Genomic DNA, 18,206 nt, shown 5'->3' with positions numbered 1-18,206 from the left:
GCTCTGCAGTCAGACTGACTAAATCTGAATTTCAGCCATTCATATGTCCTTAGGCAACTATCCAATCCTACGAATGTTAATGTTACAAATGATAATACCATTGCTAAGGTTATGAGAATTAAATGAGATAATGCACCTGTAGCACTAAATGATAGGTATTATATAGTAGATTGGTGTCTCAATGTAAAAATGCCATTCTAATATATATTTTAAAATAAATTACATGAAAAATAACAGTAAAGAGAATAAATTCTCATTTCTAAATTAAAAAAAATGTTTTTGCCATACTAATTTGACAAATATCTTGCTAAGTTACTTACTCATCCCCAAAGAGTTGATGGGTATATTCAGGAAAGAAAGTTCTAATGTCATTCTCAAGATCTTCAGGAAAACGAACTGTTTAAAAGAATAAAAAATATAGAGATATTAACGATATTAAAGATGACAGGTATTTCCAGTTTAAGAATGTCAGTATAACTAGGATACAGCCAACATTTTTCTTACTTAAAATGTCACTTTTCCATTATATGATTTACACTGGATTCTCATGAGAAAAACAAACAATGAAAATCAGAATATTACTTCGAGTGCTTCAGTGTCAAAACCCTACTGATTCTAAGAATTAGAAAACTAGGCATGACAGAGGCATCTGATTTAATTTTTACTTTTCTGGTATGTTTATACACAATGCAAAGAGTAAAAGAAAACAAAACCAAAAAAGCACTTTGAGATGAGAAAAGCTACAGTACAAAGGAAACAAAAACAAAGTGCTATAAGAAACATTCTGAGAACAAGAACAATCTGAGTTTGATGAAGCTCATAGCATCACATCATTCTTTATGCCTGCAAGATGATGATGTTTATGTTGTTCCTAGTTTTTTTCCTTTTCTTTTTTGCTATTAAAAGTAACGCTGCAATGACATCCTTAACCGTGCTATACTTTTACAAGTATACATAGAGTAAATTCCTGGTAGTACAAGTGCTGAAAAAAGTACTGAAATATTTTTGCAAATACTGCTTAAGTGCCCTTTAAAATACTGTAAATACACACCAGCAGCTACTTAAACTCCTTTATTTCTTCCATATCCCTGAGAATACTCTGTACCCTCAACTTTAATTTCTACTAATCTAAGATGGAAATGGGTATCTTGTTATTTTTATATGCATTTACTATGAGTACTGATATAGCTGGACTTTTTCCCAATATAACTTATCTTATGAAGAAAAACTACCAAAAAAAAAAACCCTTAAGCAATTGAAGAATGAAAAGATAACTGCAGATGAAAAGTTTCTAACACTGTCCTCGTAGAGCAGGTCATTCACAGGGTGCCAAAGTTATCATCTAGCAGCTTACTGATTTACAAAAGGAAAGACAATCTTTTCACTGTAGAGATCTGGTGGTCACCATCTTTCCAAGTGATCTCAAACTTAGAATCACTCATTGTGGGACAGACCAACAATATGTGCCTCTTGATTCAATGCAACATAATGCATACAGTATCACCTATGAAGTTTTCTTACTGAAAAACTTTATCCTAGCTCTAATCCAGCTTTATATCCTCCAATTTACAATACAGAAGGGAACAAATTAAATACCAGCAAAAGGAAACAGACAAATCCAGAATGCTGATTTGTTTAATAATTCTATGTAATGACTTTACTCTGCCAAATAAATCAATGGCATAGGGAGGGAAAAGTTCCATGGGTAGGAGGGACTGTTTTGGATTAAAAGAGATTAAAGAAACACCCAACAAAATGCATGATTCTTGAGTGGATTCTGGTTTAAATCTTTTTTTTTTTAAGCCACTCAAGACTTTCCAGAACAACCAGGGAAACCAGAAAATTTCATGATACCAAAGAATTACTACTAATTTTCTTAGGTGTGATAATTGTGTTGTTGTTATATATGTGCATATTCATATATTAGGACCTGTGCTATGAGCAAATTCATGATGTTCAGAAAGCTACTTTCAAACAATTCAGCAAAAAAACACACACATTAGGGCTTCCCTGGTGGCGCAGTGGTTGAGAGTCCGCCTGCCGATGCAAGGGACACGGGTTGGTGCCCTGGTCCGGGAAGATCCCGCATGCTGCGGAGCGGCTGGGCCCATGAGTCATGGCCGCTGAGCCTGCGCGTCAGGAGCCTGTGCGTCAGGAGCCTGTGCTCCGCAACGGGAGAGGCCACAAGAGTGAGAGGCCCGCGTACCGCAAAAAAAAAAAAAAAAAAAAAAAAGTAAATGGAAGGACAAAAAAATGTAGCATGTAAACCACAAAACCTGAAAATGCAATCTAAATTGTATTAAGGCAAAAAAAGCATTAAATGGCCTAAGAGGACAATCTCTTCAAAATGATTAAGGTGAATTCTTTCAAGCCTTTAAGGAACAAGTATACTTAATGCTTTAAAAACTGTTCAGAGTAGGAACACTAAAGTGGGAAGGCCATGAGAAATAGTTATAAAGAGTACAAAGGCTGACCTTCACCTTCCCTAAAAAGAAAGCAAAGAGGAGAAAAACACAGACCAAGCTCATCTATAAATAATAATGTAAAAATATTTAAAGATAATATAAAATAGTCTTCATCAAAACAAAATATCTCGAGGTACTGAAATGCAAGGATGGTTCAAAATCTAAAGATTAAAAAATAAAATTATTTAAATATTATGTTTTACATTGTATATAAGATAATATAATCAAAATTATTTCCAGGGAAACCAAAATGGCACTCAATAAACTCTAATATGCATGTTTGAATAAAAACTGTTTGCAAACTGAAAAATACTCTCCAATGTAATAAGCCAGGATCATGTTTAGTGGAGAAATAACAAGAACCATCATCATTAATTTAAGGAAGAGGAATGACAGCTATAATTTTTTAACACTATTCTGAATGTGCTAGCCAATGCAAATTGAAAAGAGAACAAAGTAAGAGGTATTTATAGAAAAGAAAGTGAATTTACTAAAATGTTCAGATGCTATGACTGCATGCTTGAAAAAAACAAAGAAAATCAGCTGAAACCACTCTCCACAACTGTAGAAGAAGCCAGTAAGATTATCTGTTTTTAAAATACATTAAAACAACAACGACAACAAAAATATATTAAAGACAAACAACTCAATTAAAAAATATGCAAAGGATCTGAACAGATACTTCTACAAAGATACACAAGCAGCCAATAAGCACATGAAAATATGCTCAATGTCATCAGTTATTAGGGAAATACAAATTAAAACTGCAGTAATATGTCATTTCACACCTACAAGGATGGCTATATATAAAAAAATAATAAGTGCTGAAAAGGATGTGGAAAAAGTGAAACTCATACATTGCTCGTGGCAATGTAAAATGGTGTAGCCACTATGGAATATAATTTGGCAATTCCTCCAAAAGCTAAACATAGAATTATCATATGACCCAGCAATTCTGTTCCTAGCTATTTGGCAAAAGAACTGAAAACAAGGACAACAGACAACTATATCTCGATGTTCATGGCAGCGTTATTCACAATTGCCAAAAGGAGGAAACAAGCCAAGGGTCCATCAACAGATGAATGAATAAACAAAGTGTGGTATACAACAGAATATTATACAGCCATTAACAGGAATGAAGTTCTGATACATGTTACAACATGAAACATTTGCTAAGTAAGTTGAAAATATTATGCTAAGTAAAATAAGCCAGACACAAAAGGACAAATATCCCACTTAAAAAGATATGTAAAATATGGGCTTCCCTGGTGTCGCAGTGGTTGAGAGTCCGCCTGCTGATGCAGGGGACATGGGTTCGTGCCCCGGTCCGGGGGGATCCCACATGCCGCGGAGCAGCTGGGCCCGTGAGCCATGGCCGCTGAGCCTGCGCGTCCAGAGCCTGTGCTCCGCAGCTGGAGAGGCCACAGCAGTGAGAGGCCCGCGTATCGCAAAAAAAAAAAAAAAAAAAAAAATATATATATATATATATATATATATATCTAAAATAGGTAAATTCATAGAGATAGAAAGTAGATTAGAGGTTACCAGGGGCTGGAGGGGAAGGTGAATGGGGAGTTACTGCTTAACAGGTATATATAGTTTCTGTTTGGGGTGATAAAAAAGTTTTGGAAACAGATAGTGGTGATGGCTGCACAACACTGTGAAGGTAGTTAATGCCACCTAATTGTATACCTAAACATAATTAAAATGACATATAGAAAAAAAGATTCACTCTTTCTACAGTAACCTACCCCTAGAGCACTGGACCTGTGTGGGAAAAGTATGCCTATCAATCCCTCACACACGAAGTGAAAACAGCTTGCTATGGGAGAAGAATCTTGGGATAAACCTTAGTGGAATTATTGGTATGCAGTCAAGAGTTAAAGTTATCCCATGTGTCTACTACAATGCCTGTCACATGGTAGGTTTCAATAAACATTTCTCCAGAGAAAGTAGAAGGGGAAGGGAAAGAGGGAGATAGGAAGAAAGCTTGTTTTGAGGGAAGCAAATTATTGCTGCTGACTGTAAGTGATTAGACTGACCAAATAACCCAGTCAATTTTAGCTCTGTGAAATATGTATAAAATTTATGTAAACTAGATTTTGATGTGGGGAAAAGATATATATTAAGAATTATTTTCCATAGTTCTCCCATACACAATAAAGAGAGAAAATATAATGGACGAGGAGATCCCATTTATAATAGTAGTAAAATAGATGAAACACCTTGGAATAAACTTAAGAAATGTTTATCATCTGTACATAAAATTTAAAACTCCACAGCTAGACATAAAAAAGACCTGAATAAATAGAAAGATATTCTTGCTATTAGAAAGGAAGATTCAGCAATGTAAAGATGTTGATTCTCCCCATATTAAACTTAAATTTTAATAGGATCTCGATTTAAAAAAAATCAACCAAACATCTCTTTGGAACTTGATAAAATGTCCACCTAGAAGAATACATTAGAGAAAACTTAGGAAAACTCTTAAAGAAATGAGTGGGACCTAGTCACACCATATACTAATCACAACACTTATTGTAACAGTACACTAATGGCTCAGGGGGAAAAAAAAAGGCCCCAAAGTAAACCCAAGAATATATATAATACTTCAGTATGATTAAAAAAGAAATTTTAATTGTTGAAGACAACAAATCAGCAGCTAGATAACTGACTAAACCATCTGGAAAAGTATAAAGCTGGATTCCTACCCTATGCCTTATCAAGATAAAGATTCAAAGGTTTCAATTTAAAAAGAGAAAAAAAATCAACAAATTATTAAAAGAAACAATAGATAAATCTTTTCATAATCTTAGAGCAGGAAGGACCTTTTTATAAGACACAGTGAAAACTCATAAAAGAAAAAGAAATTTCCCTAGATAAAAAATTTTAACTTCTACATAACAAACTTACCAAAACTCAAAACAGGGAAAAAAGTACTTGCAACTTATGACCAAAGAAGGGCTGATTCTTTTAGAATATAAAGGATATACTTCTCTTAGGATTAAAAATCAATTTTAATTATCAAATCAAAAAATGGTCAAAAACTGTGGGGGAAAAAAACCCTCAGAAAATAATGTGTTGGCAAGGATGTGGAGAAATTGGAATTTTTGTGCACTGTTGGTGGGAATGTAAAATGGAGCAGCAACCACTATGGAAAACGGTTCCTCAAAGAATTAAAAATATAATTACAATATGATACAGCAATCCCACCTCTGGGTATATATCCAAAAGAATTTGAAGCAGTATCTCGAAGAGATATTTGCACACCCCTATTCACAGCAGCATTATTTGCAATAGCCAAGAGGTGGAAGCAACTCAAGCGTCCAACAACAGATGAACGGATAAACAAAACGTGGTATATACATGTAATGGAATATTTTTCAGCCTTAAAAGGAAGGAATTCCTGCCACGTGCTACATGGATGAACCTTGAGGATATTATGCTAAGTGAAATATGCCAGTCACAAGAATACAAATACTGCATGCTTCCACTTATATGAGGTATCTAAAGTAGTCAAATTCTAGAAACAGAAAGTAAAAAGTATCTAAAGTAGTCAAATTCTAGAAACAAGTAAAAAGGTGTTAGCAAGGGGCTAACAGTAGGGGGAAAACAGGGATACAGAGTTTCAATTTTGCAAGATGAGAAGGTTCTGGAGATCAGTTGCACAACAATGTGAGTATAAACGCTAAACACTACAGAACTGTACACTTAAAATGGTAAAAAATAGTAAATTTTAAGTTATGTGTTTTTCACTACAATTGCAAATTAAAACAAGAAGCTATTTTTCACCCATCACAGGGGCAAGGTGTTCTGCTTTGTTTTTTTTAATGATAATATGCAACACTGACCAGGGTATAGGTAAAAAGGCAATCTCAAATTCTGGTGTAAGCACAGGTACTTTTTTGGAAGGCAATTTAGCAATGGCTACTAAAGTAGAATATGTTTGTAACCCTTTGACCTAGCACAGTGGTTCTTAAACAGAGACAATTTTACACACAACACTCAGGAGATGTGACAACGTCAAAAGACATTTTTGATTGTCACAACTGAAGGAGAACGTTACTGGCATCTAGTTAATAGACAAGGAATGCTGCTAAACATCCTACAAAGTACAGAATAACAAAGAATTATCTAACCCAAAATGTCAATAGTGCTGAAGCTGAAAAACTCTGATCCAGCATTTCAGTTTCTAGCCACACACTCTACAGATCACTCACACAAGTGGGTACATACATATGCAACGATATTTATTGGAGAATTACTTTTAATAGCAAAAGAGGAGAAGCACATCTCCCAACAGAGAATACTTAAATAAGTTATGATACAGTCATACTATATTACATAATTTAAAAGAATGAGGTAGATCTATATATAGTTACAAGGAATAATATTCAAGATACTATTAAGCTAAATAACAAAACAGCCTTACAACAGTATCCTGGTTTTAGAAAATTAATGTATGTACAAGAAAAAAAAACTTAGATCAGTATTACCTTTTTAGTGAGGCGTCAGGGCACCATTATCTGTCACTTTCTTTGTATTTCTGTTATGTTTGTACAGTTTTAAATAATAATAGCTAACATCTATTGTGAATTTCTAAATCAAACTGTTTAAGCACTTTACTTGTATTTAACCTCATATTTAATCTTTACAACCACTATACAGTAAATAATATGAACTCCATTTTAAAGATGAGAAACCTAAGAAATGGAAAGTGATGGAACCAGAATTCATGAGCTTATAATTATTTCTTAAATAGCTTTATTGAGTTATAATTTACATCCCATAAACTCAACTGCTTTAAGTGCTTTAAGTGTTGTAGCATGTATCAGACCTTCATTCCTTTTTATTGTCAAATAGTATTCCATCACATGGATATACCACACTTTGTTTAACCGCTTACCAGCTGATTGATATCTGGGCTATTTCTTTTAGCTATTGTGAATGATGCTGCTGTGAACATTCATGTACAAGTTTTTGTATGGACAAACATTTTCATTTCTCTTGGGTAGATACCTAGGAGTTGAATTGTTGAGTCATATGGCAAATATATATGTTTAACTTTTTAAGAACCTGCCAAATTGTTTTCCAAAGTAATTGCCTCATTTTATGTTCCCATCAGGAACATATGCGAGTTCCCCACATTCTCCCCAACACTTATTTTCTATTTTTTATAAGCAAATAAGTAAAAGTAAATATTTTTAAGAGGCTGAGACCACTTATACCTGTCACTTTTTGCCACACTGAACTTTCTATATGTAAACTCTGCCATCTCTCAAACGTCTACCCACACCATGACATAAACCAAGACTTCATAAAATCTGAATGTGTTCAATAAGTGTAGAAAACTAAACATTAAATTGCAAAAACAATACAATAACTATACAAATGACTGCAATAAACTGCTCTTACATAAAATTCTACTTCAAATTTAAAAAGAAAGATTATATACACACACAGTACACACGTAATACTACTTAGAAAAGGCATACATACCTAATTTTAGTTCAATTGCTGTGTTGGTGTTACATTTGTACTCTGCCAGTTTCTTCTCAACTGCACTCTTGTATTCAACCAAAAATTTCTCCATAGCACCAAATCCTAAGAAAAAAGGTTTTTAAAAAGTCTAGGTGGAAGTGGTTTAATTAGTCAAACCTACAAATAGAGTTCTTATTAGAACTGGAATAAAGGTAAGACTTATAACATGCTAACAGATCACAGATCTCCATATACTCCTACATAAATGTACTGAGTATGACCGTCTCATTATAAAACAGAAAAAAAATCACTTTTGAGATAGAGGCTTGTGAACTAGACCTGCTTTACATAAAGGAGTAAAGCTGATAATTAAAATGACAGACTACTGACATTTCTGAATATTTAATATTAATATAAATTACCTGCTAGGATTTATACCTAAGTAGCCTTTTTAAAAGAAATACAAAAAGGATGCTACTGCTCCGTTAAGAATCAAGGTGGGAATGTCCTTTGATAATTACAGGATAGCATTTTATTTCTAATACTGAAAAAATTCTACCCAGAGTATTTCCAGATCAACTATTAAAAAAACCAACAACAGAAAGCAGGCATAGAGGGAACCTACCTCAACATAATAAAGGCCATATATGACAAACCCACAGCCAACATCGTTCTCAATGGTGAAAAACTGAAACCATTTCCTCTAAGATCAGGAACAAGACAAGGTTGCCCAGTCTCACCACTATTATTCAACATAGTTTTGGAAGTTTTAGCCATGGCAATCAGAGAAGAAAAATAAATAAAAGGAATCCAAAGCAGAAAAGAAGAAGTAAAACTGTCACTGTTTGCAGATGATACGATACTATACATAGAGAATCTTAAATATGCTACCAGGAAACTCTAATCAATGAATCTGATAAAACAGCAGGATACAAAATTAATGCAGAGAAATCTCTTGCATTCTTACACACTAATGATGAAAAATCTGAAAGATAAATTAAGGACACACTTCCATTTACCATTGCAACAAAAAGAATAAAATACCTAGGAATAAACCTACCTAAGGAGACAAAAGACCTGTATGCAGAAAACTATAAGACACTGATGAAAGAAATTAAAGACGATACAAACAGATGGAGAGATATACCATGTTCTTGGATTGGAAGAATCAACATTGTGAAAATGACTATACTACCCAAAGCAATCTATAGATTCAATGCAATCCCTATCAAACTACCAACAGCATTTTTCACAAATTTTGAACAAAAAATTTCACAATTTGTATGGAAACACAAAAGACCCCAAATAGCCAAAGCAATCTTGAGAAAGAAAAATAGAGCTGGAGGAATCAGGCTCCCTGACTTCAGACAATATTACAAAGCTACAGTAATCAAGACAGTATAGTACTGGCACAAAAAAAAGAAATATAGATCAGTGGAACAGGAAAGAAAGCCCAGAGATAAACCCACACACATATGGTCACCTTATCTTTGATAAAGGAGGCAAAAATATACAATGGAGAAAAGAAAGCCTCTTCAATAAGTGGTGCTGGGAAAACTGGTCAGCTACATGTGAAAGAATGAAATTAGAACATTTCCTAACACCATACACAAAAATAAACTCAAAATGGATTAAAGACCTAAATGTAAGGCCAGACACTATAAAACTCTTAGAGGAAAACATAGGCAGAACACTCTATGACATAAATCACAGCAAGATGCTTTTTGACCCACCTCCTAGAAAAATGGAAATAAAAACAAAAATAAACAAATGGGACCTAATGAAACTTAAAAGCTTTTGCACCGCAAAGCAAACCAAAAACAAGACAAAAAGACAACCCTCAGAGTGTGAGAAAATATTTGCAAATGAAGCAACTGAGAAAGGATTAATCTCCCAAATATATAAGCAGCTCATGAATCTTAATATCAAAAAAACAAACAACCGAATTCAAAAATGGGCAGAAGACCTAAACAGACATTTCTCCAAAGAAGACATACAGGTTGCCAACAAACACGTGAAAGGTTGCTCAACATCACTAATCATTAGAGAAATGGAAATCAAAACCACAATGAGGTATCACCTCACAGCAGTCAGAATGGCCATCATCAAAAAATCTACAAACAATAAATGCTGGAGAGGGTGTCGGGAAAAGGGAACCCTCTTGCACTGTTGGTGGGAATGTAAACTGATACAGCCACTATGGAGAACAGTATGAAGCTTCCTTAAAAAACTAAAAACAGAACTACCAGATGACCCAGCAATCCCACTACTGGGCATATACCCTGAGAAAACCATAATTCAGAAAGAGACGTGTACCACAATGTTCACTGCAGCACTATTTACAATAGCCAGGACATGGAAGCAACCTAAATGTCCATCGACAGATGAATGGATAAAGAAGATGTGGCACATATATACAATGGAATATTACTCAGCCATAAAGAGAAACAAAGTTGAGTTATTTGTAGTGAGGTGGATGGACCTAGAGTAAGTCAGAAAGAGAAAAACAAATACCGTATGCTAACACATATATATGGAATCTAGAAAACTGGTACTGATGGACCTAGTGGAAGGGCAGGAATAAAGATGCAGACGTAGAGAATGGACTTGAGAACGTGGGGTGGGGGAAGGGTAAGCTGGGACGAAGTGAGAGAGTAGCACTGACATATATACACTACCAGATGTAAAATAGATGGCTAGTGGGAAGCAGCTGCATAGCACAGGGAGATCAGCTCGGTGCTTTGTGACCACTTAGAGGGGTGGGATAGGGAGGGTAGGAGGGAGGTGCAAGAGGGAAGGGATATGGGGATATATGTATACATATAGCTGATTCACTTTGTTATACAGCAGAAACTAACACAACATTGTAAAGCAATTATACTCCAATAAAGATGTTAAAAAAACAACAACTAATAATGCATAGAAAGATTATCTCAGAAAGGATACACAAGAAACTAGTAACCACTGTTACTTCTAGGATAAAGAGAAGGAATGGGGACAGGGTTAGGAAAGAAAATTTTCACTGTATTAGCAAAATTTTTGTAACCATGTGCATGAAGTCATAGGCTATTGAAATAACAAAATGGTTTTAGTATAACGTGGCTACCCATCAATGTATATAATAATTAACCATGGAAGAAACCATTATGAAAAGAAACTTTCAAGCAAAGATGACAATAAATCTCTTGACAAAATGATCATAAAAATTAGGAAAAATTCAGGAAAAAAAGGTCATGAACAGAAATGAAAAATGGGGTACGACATGCCACAAACTTCAGTAAGTGGTTAAAACACACATATACAGAATGTGGGGAACACTTGAAGCAGTATAGTTTAATGGTTTGGAGTCAGAATTGCTGGATTCAAATCCAGGCTTCACTATTTACTTACTAGATCTGTGAACTAGAGCACATTACTTGGTTTCTCTGACCCTAATGGATAAAAATGGTATAACAGAACCCATCTCAAACATCATCTATAAAAATGAGATAATAGAACCCATCTCAAGGCATTTCTGTATAATCTAAGCAACAAATCATACATTAGTTTAATCCCCACAATTCTGTAAGACAAGTAGATACTTTATCAGCCCCATTTCATATTCAAAAGCTCAGTTAGAAAGAGGTCTCGTTGGGCTTCCCTGGTGACGCAGTGGTTAAGAATCCGCCTGCCAATGCAGGGGACACGGGTTCAACCCCTGGTCCGGGAAGATTCCACATGCCGCGGAGCAACTAACCCATGTGCCACAACTACTGAGCCTGCGCTCTAGAGCCCGCGAACCACAACTACTGAAGCCCGTGCACCTAGAGCCCGTACTTCACAACAAGAAACCACAATGAGAAGCCCGCACACCGCAACGAAGAGCAGCCCCCGCTAGCCACAACTACAGAAAGCCCACACACAGCAACTAAGACCCAACGCAGCCAAAAATAAATACATTAAATAAATTAAAATTAAAAAAAGAAAGAGGTTTGACTGCTTAAAGGGCACCCGATTACTAAACGGTGGGACTGAGATTCGAATTTAGGTGTGATTCTTATAACACTACACCCTGTGCAATACATATGTCCCCCCTCTTTTATAGTACCAGTGTACCCCCAAATCCTACAATCTGTATTTGGTAGAAGAGCCTTTCCTTAAACACCTGTAGAGCTCATGCTATAGCCTGTGTATCCAGCACATCTATAAAAGTGTACTGAGACTACTATAAAGGCAATGGGGAAAGATAAAAGAAAAAGAAACTGTCCATCACTTCAAAAGATATGTAAATGGATTAAAAAAAAGCGTATACTCAACCCAAAACAATCTTTATAAACGTACAGAATAATAGCAATTATTAGTTATTAAATGTTGTGAACTGAAGAGACTCAATAAAGAGGTGAACAGAATAAACACAAGAAAATTAAAATAGACACCCCCTAAAAGAAAAGTTTAGATTAAGGAAGAATGCTTCACTGTCTCTCTTCAAAGGAAATCTAAATAGATCTTAGTAATACTAAATTGTGAGACATTAAGGAGACTATTACGGAGTCAATCAAGATTCAAATGAGAGCCCTAGTGCAGGGCAAGACAGCAATGCGCTAGCTCAGAAGTTGACTGTAGTGGAAGGCGGAGAGAGACCTGGAAGAGAAGAGTCTGAGCATTAAAATCAGCTGGCGGGAACAGAACCAGACTAGTGGATGAGGCAGCAGTAGGTAAAGGGAACGAAAAGAGAAACAGGCGTCCAGGCACCTGGCACCTTACAAGCCCAAATCACGACGCTTTCTCCTGGCCTCTTCGGCCCTCCTAAGGGCCGAGTTCCCCGCAGAAGGTGCAGAACCCCGAGCCGTTGGGGGCGGGGGCACGAACCTCGGCGGACAAGGAGATGAGCTGAGAGTTCCGCGCTTCCAGGCTGAAACAGGCCTTCTAGAACCCAGGCTGCAGCCCGAAAGTTCCAGGCGGGTACTGTCACTACCGTCTCGGCGTTCTTTCCCAAACCTGCCCGCCCCCTCCCCTTGGTAAACTTTTCCCGGGAACTTACCCGCCATTTCCGAGCTGCGAGCACCCGCGGCCGAGGAAGGACGAATCAACCCGCGCGCTCCCTGGCCGGAAGTGAGCACACTTTCTGACGCATTTCCCCCGCCCACCCCTCTTCTGGTGCTGGCCAATGAGAGGAGGAGATTCGAGGCGCGGGGTGGTGGAAGCGCCTCGAGAGGCGGGGCTAACACGGCAGGGAAGGCTCGGACGGTTGCCTAGCCACGGCCAGGACTGTCAGCCTCTGAGGCTTGAATTGGAGGAGGAGGCCACAGAGGGATATTCTCTGTTGAGATGCTCGCCGGCTCGAGGAGAGTTTCTTTGGGGTTGGTTTGCATAATATACATACCGCTGGCAGTTTTCTGTGCCCCCTTAACGATGTTTTGGAGACTGTTAGAAAAACTTTTCCCTTGGCCTGGACAGTAGATCCAAACACCTGAGCCCTAGTTTTACAGGTAAAATATAGGGATTGAGTTCTAGTTGCCAGAGAAATTTTCCCGTATTTTATTTGTTTCTATTTTTGCGGTAAATAGTTGTTTAACATCGTTTTTCTTTTATGTTTTTTTAACAGTATGTATACGGTGTGATATCTAGGTACTCCTGCTTTCGCATTTTAAGTTTATGAGGCAACAATTTAGTGTAAGGAAATTATAGTAATAATTTAGGTGACCAGAACTGTTCTGGTTCTACATCTCTCAAGTCCTAGTGGCGTAACCACATCACAGGATGCTACCTGATTTGGGCCATAGGGCTTGTTAGTGTTTAGTAGCTGCTGAAACTGTTTGTCCCAGATGATAAGCCACTGTTTAGGTATCCACAAATATTCCCATGATGTCTGTACACTAGAATGCCTTGTCTCAACAAATGTTGGTTAATAGGTTTTACAATGATGATACTAGAGCTAAAATGGACCCTTGAGATGATAATCTAGAACTAACACACTTCCTCGTTTTAGAGATGCGGAAACTAAAGCCCAGAAAAGAGAAATTACCCAAATTCACACTCAGTGTACAGCCTACACAAGAGCCCAGTTCTCCAGATACTCAGCTCAGTATTTGACTACATGGAGATGGCCCTCCTGAAGATAAAGATCAGAAAAGGTACTGAGAATGCTCAGATCCTTTTTCTTTAAGCTTTAATGAAACATAAGAAATTACGATCATAATGTTAAGAAGAAAATTGAAATCGTTGTCACTAATGACATTATGGATCAAAAATGGAAAACAATCTTTTTATATAATCATTCTTTCAAAATGGCAAGATTCAGCATTCCTTTCCAAAACCACCTTACCTGTAGATTGGCCAATAGCTGACCAGCAATTATGATCCTTAAAATAAGAAATCAAGAGGAATTTGTCTTAACTGCCGCAAATCTGAAACAGATTTTATGACTTTATGTGACTTTACGGTTGGTTGTAGGGAAGAAATATGTTGAAACATATATGACAATATGAATAAGAAATACGATGAAACCTATATATTGTATGACTAATATTTCATATGATCTGCTTGCAGAATTGAGGTTACAGTTTTAAATTGTCCTTGTCTTAGAACTCTTCACACATATTTATTAAAAATGTCACAGAATTCATGTTTAGCTAGTTTACCTAAAACCTAAATGAATGACTTCTTTCAGAAAGGTAAAAATAAAATTACCAAAAAGGAAAAAATATTTTTGTAGGGTTTTCCCACGCTTTTCAATTTATATTTTACCTTATTCTAAAGGGGATTTAGGAAGTGAATGTTACCACCATAGAATACAATTTCTACAAAAGAAATCTGCTGTCCTCCTGTATAGGAAGGAGGCAGCATAGTGGAGTGGAAAGTTCAGTGCCCTACTAGTCTCAGTTCTACTACTTCGTGATTGTGTGACCTTGTTTCATCTATTAAGTAGAGATAATAACCTTCCCAGTCATTACATTGAGTTGTTGTGAAAATCAAATGGAAAAATTTAGGAGAGAGGTTTGTAAACTGTAAAATTCTATATTAATATGAGGTGGTATTAGTATGATACCATTCATTCTAGAATAGGAAATTTGGAAAAGGCATTTTTCTCCATAGAAAAAGGCCATATTACACTGTTAGGAATGAACTAGCAACCATATGTTTGGTACAAGTTCAACTGCATATGGACTAGTAAATTTTGCCATCGTGTCTTGAAACCTCCGGAAGAGACTTTTTTTTTTTAAACGTGGTATTAAAAAGATGGTTATCAGAAAGTGGATGTAGGAAATTTGAGATCTAAAAGAAAAATGCAGGTACTTGATGTGTCTTTATTTCAAAATACATGTCTCTACAGACAAATAAGAATAGCTAGTTAACTCATTTGTTTAGCTCATAGTGCAAATAGTGAGGGTGTGGTGTATGAGTTCCCAGAACAATTATCCAGAATCCCCTATCCAGCTAGATGACTTTCATATGGAATAAAAGAAAGAAAATAAAAATAGGCCAGCTCATACTGAAAACTACTGTTAGAGGAATAACTTAAGATGCACAGCACCAACAGTTTGCACATTCCATATTTTAATTCTCATACACTACCCATAGGTGTGTAAACTAGTACTTTTTGAGAAGCAGTTTAGCAATTTAAAAAAATTAACATGTCTCTATTTGTACATCCTTTGAGGTAGTAGTTCCACTTAAAAGTATTTGTCCTACAAAACCATTTGCACAAGAATGCAAAGATAAATGATCAAAGATGTTCAAGGCAGCATTAATTTTATTGGCACATTGGAAATAGCCTAAACATTCATCAAAAGGGGCTGGCTAATATGTACTGACTTGGGAAAATACTATATAATAGGTTAAAAAATAAGTTAACAACATTATAATGTTATTTTACTTGTATAAAAAAGTGTATTTTGATATAAACAAAGAAAACATCCGGAAGCATAACCAACTAGTTTAACTCTGGCTCCTTCTAGGAGAGGGAATTTGGAGATGGGGATTAATCAGGGATTTTTTTTTAAATGCTGTTTGCTTCTTTTAATGAGGATGTATTGGTTTCTTTCATAACTAGAAACTTATCGATCTTTTGGAAGTTTTTAGACATGGTGGCTAACTCTACACTCTACATTCTATAACTTATGATACACAGAATTAAAGAGAAGCAGCTTAATTGGTACAAGAAACAGTTAGTTGAAAATTAATATTTCTAGTTTTGCATTCTGTCATTGTTTACAAGCAAAGACTGGTCAAAATGAGAGAAGAGGACTATAATTGCTTATTCTTGTTTACAAAATGACCACCCAGTGATGCCCACTTTACTTTTTGAAACTATAGTTTGTAAAAATGGCTTTAATTATGCATGTCTACTTAGGGTGACTAACACAATAATGCCTATGATATTTCACATTTCATAGTTAAAATATTACTTCAAATATTCTTTTCTCCATTCTAGCCAACAGAAAAACGACCATTATTCCTCTGTTTTAAACTTTTTTTTGCTGTTGTTTTGTGTTGCTTTTCAATGTAGAAGAGCTTCAGGATAAGAGGAGGGTGAAGAAAACTTTATCAAAGCTACTTTGATATTAAATAAATAAGACTAAAAAGTGGTGAAAATTATGACTAGAAATATTTTAAATTGATATTGTTTCAGTCATTCTGTCTTCCTTTTTTTGATTGTAGTAAAAAAATACATTACATAAAACTGACCATCTTAATCATTTAAAAAAAAAATAAATTTATTTATTTATTTTTAATTTTGGCTGCGTTGGGTCTTCGTTGCTGCGTGCAGGCTTTCTCTAGTTGCAGCGAGTGGGGGCTACTCTTCTTTGCAGAGCACGGGCTCTAGGTGCGTGGGCTTTTTTAGTTGTGGCATGTGGGCTCAGTAGCTGTGGCTCATGGGTTCTAGAGTGCAGGCTCCATAGCTGTGGTGCCCAGGCTTAGTTGCTCCGCAGCATGTGGGATCTTCCTGGACCAGGGCTCGAACCCGTGTCGCCTGCATTGGCAGGCGGATTCTTAACCACTGTGCCACCAGGGAAGTCCCATCTTAATCATTTTTAAGCATACAGTTCAGTAGCATTAAGTATATTCACATTGTTGTGAAAGCTGTCATTCTAATGGGTTGGTTTTCAGGCACCCCCTTTGTAACCTGTTTAACCATATCACTATGCAGAACAAGACTCTTAACTTCCTATGATCTGGACATACAAAATGAAGAGCTTTTATGCCTGCTATACAGCACTGTTAAGTATTTAGTTCATAAACCTCTTCCTTAAAAGAATTATAAAAAAATAAAATAGCTTTATGGTAGTGTTTCTTCTAAATTTTTTTACAAATCAGAATTTTGAGGGAATATATATAGTTGTTAACAAGCTAAACCAACCAATCACTGTGCAAATTAGTAAAAGAATTCTTTCTGAAAATTTTGCTAGAGGGAATCCAGAATTTAATGATCTAAGAGAAAGAAACTGTCATGCTAACCGGCACCATATAATACAAAGAGAACCTGCTTCATCAGGTAAGAAGGGTATGTTGGTAGGGTTAGGATGCGTTTAAAGAATAAAAAGTTTACTTTTACATATCTTTATAAAGTTAAATTTTGTTGTATATGAGGCAGTTTATGTTAATATAGATATGGTGTTATTTTTAATAGATTTTAAGAGCAACTAAGGTACTTTGAATAATACAGAATCAGGAATTTTAGAGCAAAGTGATTTTAGAAATCAGGTAATCTAGTCATTGTCATGTTTATTTGGTATACATATGCATAAAAACTTTTGCTGACATCTCTTCTATATATTAATATATTTCTACTACTGTTAATTCCTATATTAAATATTACTATTATTAACTTTTTTTACTAATTAATTTATTTATTTTTGGCTGCATTGTGTCTTCATTGATGCACGTGGGCTTTCTCTAGTTGCGGCGAGTGGGGACTACTCTTCATTGTGGTGCGCAGGCTTCTCATTGCGGTGGCTTCTCTTGTTGCGGATCACGGGCTCTAGGAGCGTGGGCTTCAGTAGTTGTGGCAGGTGGGCTCAGTAGTTGTGGCACACGGGCTCAGTAGATGTGGCTCGCCGGCTCTACAGCGCAGGCTCAGTAGTTGTGGCGCGTGAGCTTAGTTGCTCCATGGTATGTGGGATCTTCCCGGACTAGGGCTCGAACCTGTGTGCCCTGAATTGGTAGGTGGATTCTTAACCACTGCACCACCAGGGAAGTCCTGCTATTGTTAACTTTTAATTTTTTAGACAAAAAAGAATATGAATACTCATTTTTAATATTTTCTACCCCACCTGTGCA

General features: G+C 36.1%; 1 protein-coding gene across 1 annotated transcript in view; it reads right to left on the bottom strand.

Moving 5' to 3' along the window:
* The window catches only part of HAT1 (histone acetyltransferase 1), a gene marked incomplete at its 5' end in the record, with an annotated part of 46,098 nt that extends 33,039 nt beyond the window's left edge, over positions 1-13,059 (bottom strand). The window contains 4 exon segments of the mRNA XM_079710404.1: positions 321-396; positions 7,965-8,069; positions 12,967-13,017; positions 13,020-13,059. Coding sequence (XP_079566530.1) covers positions 321-396; positions 7,965-8,069; positions 12,967-13,017; positions 13,020-13,059 — 272 coding nt within the window.
* Positions 13,060-18,206: the final 5,147 nt, after the last annotated feature.

Source organism: Hyperoodon ampullatus (assembly GCF_949752795.1).
Source record: "Hyperoodon ampullatus genome assembly, chromosome: 8".
NCBI classification, from domain to species: domain Eukaryota; kingdom Metazoa; phylum Chordata; class Mammalia; order Artiodactyla; family Ziphiidae; genus Hyperoodon; species Hyperoodon ampullatus.
Note: the sequence above shows the minus strand (reverse complement) of the source record. Positions and strands in the feature narration are given on the sequence as shown.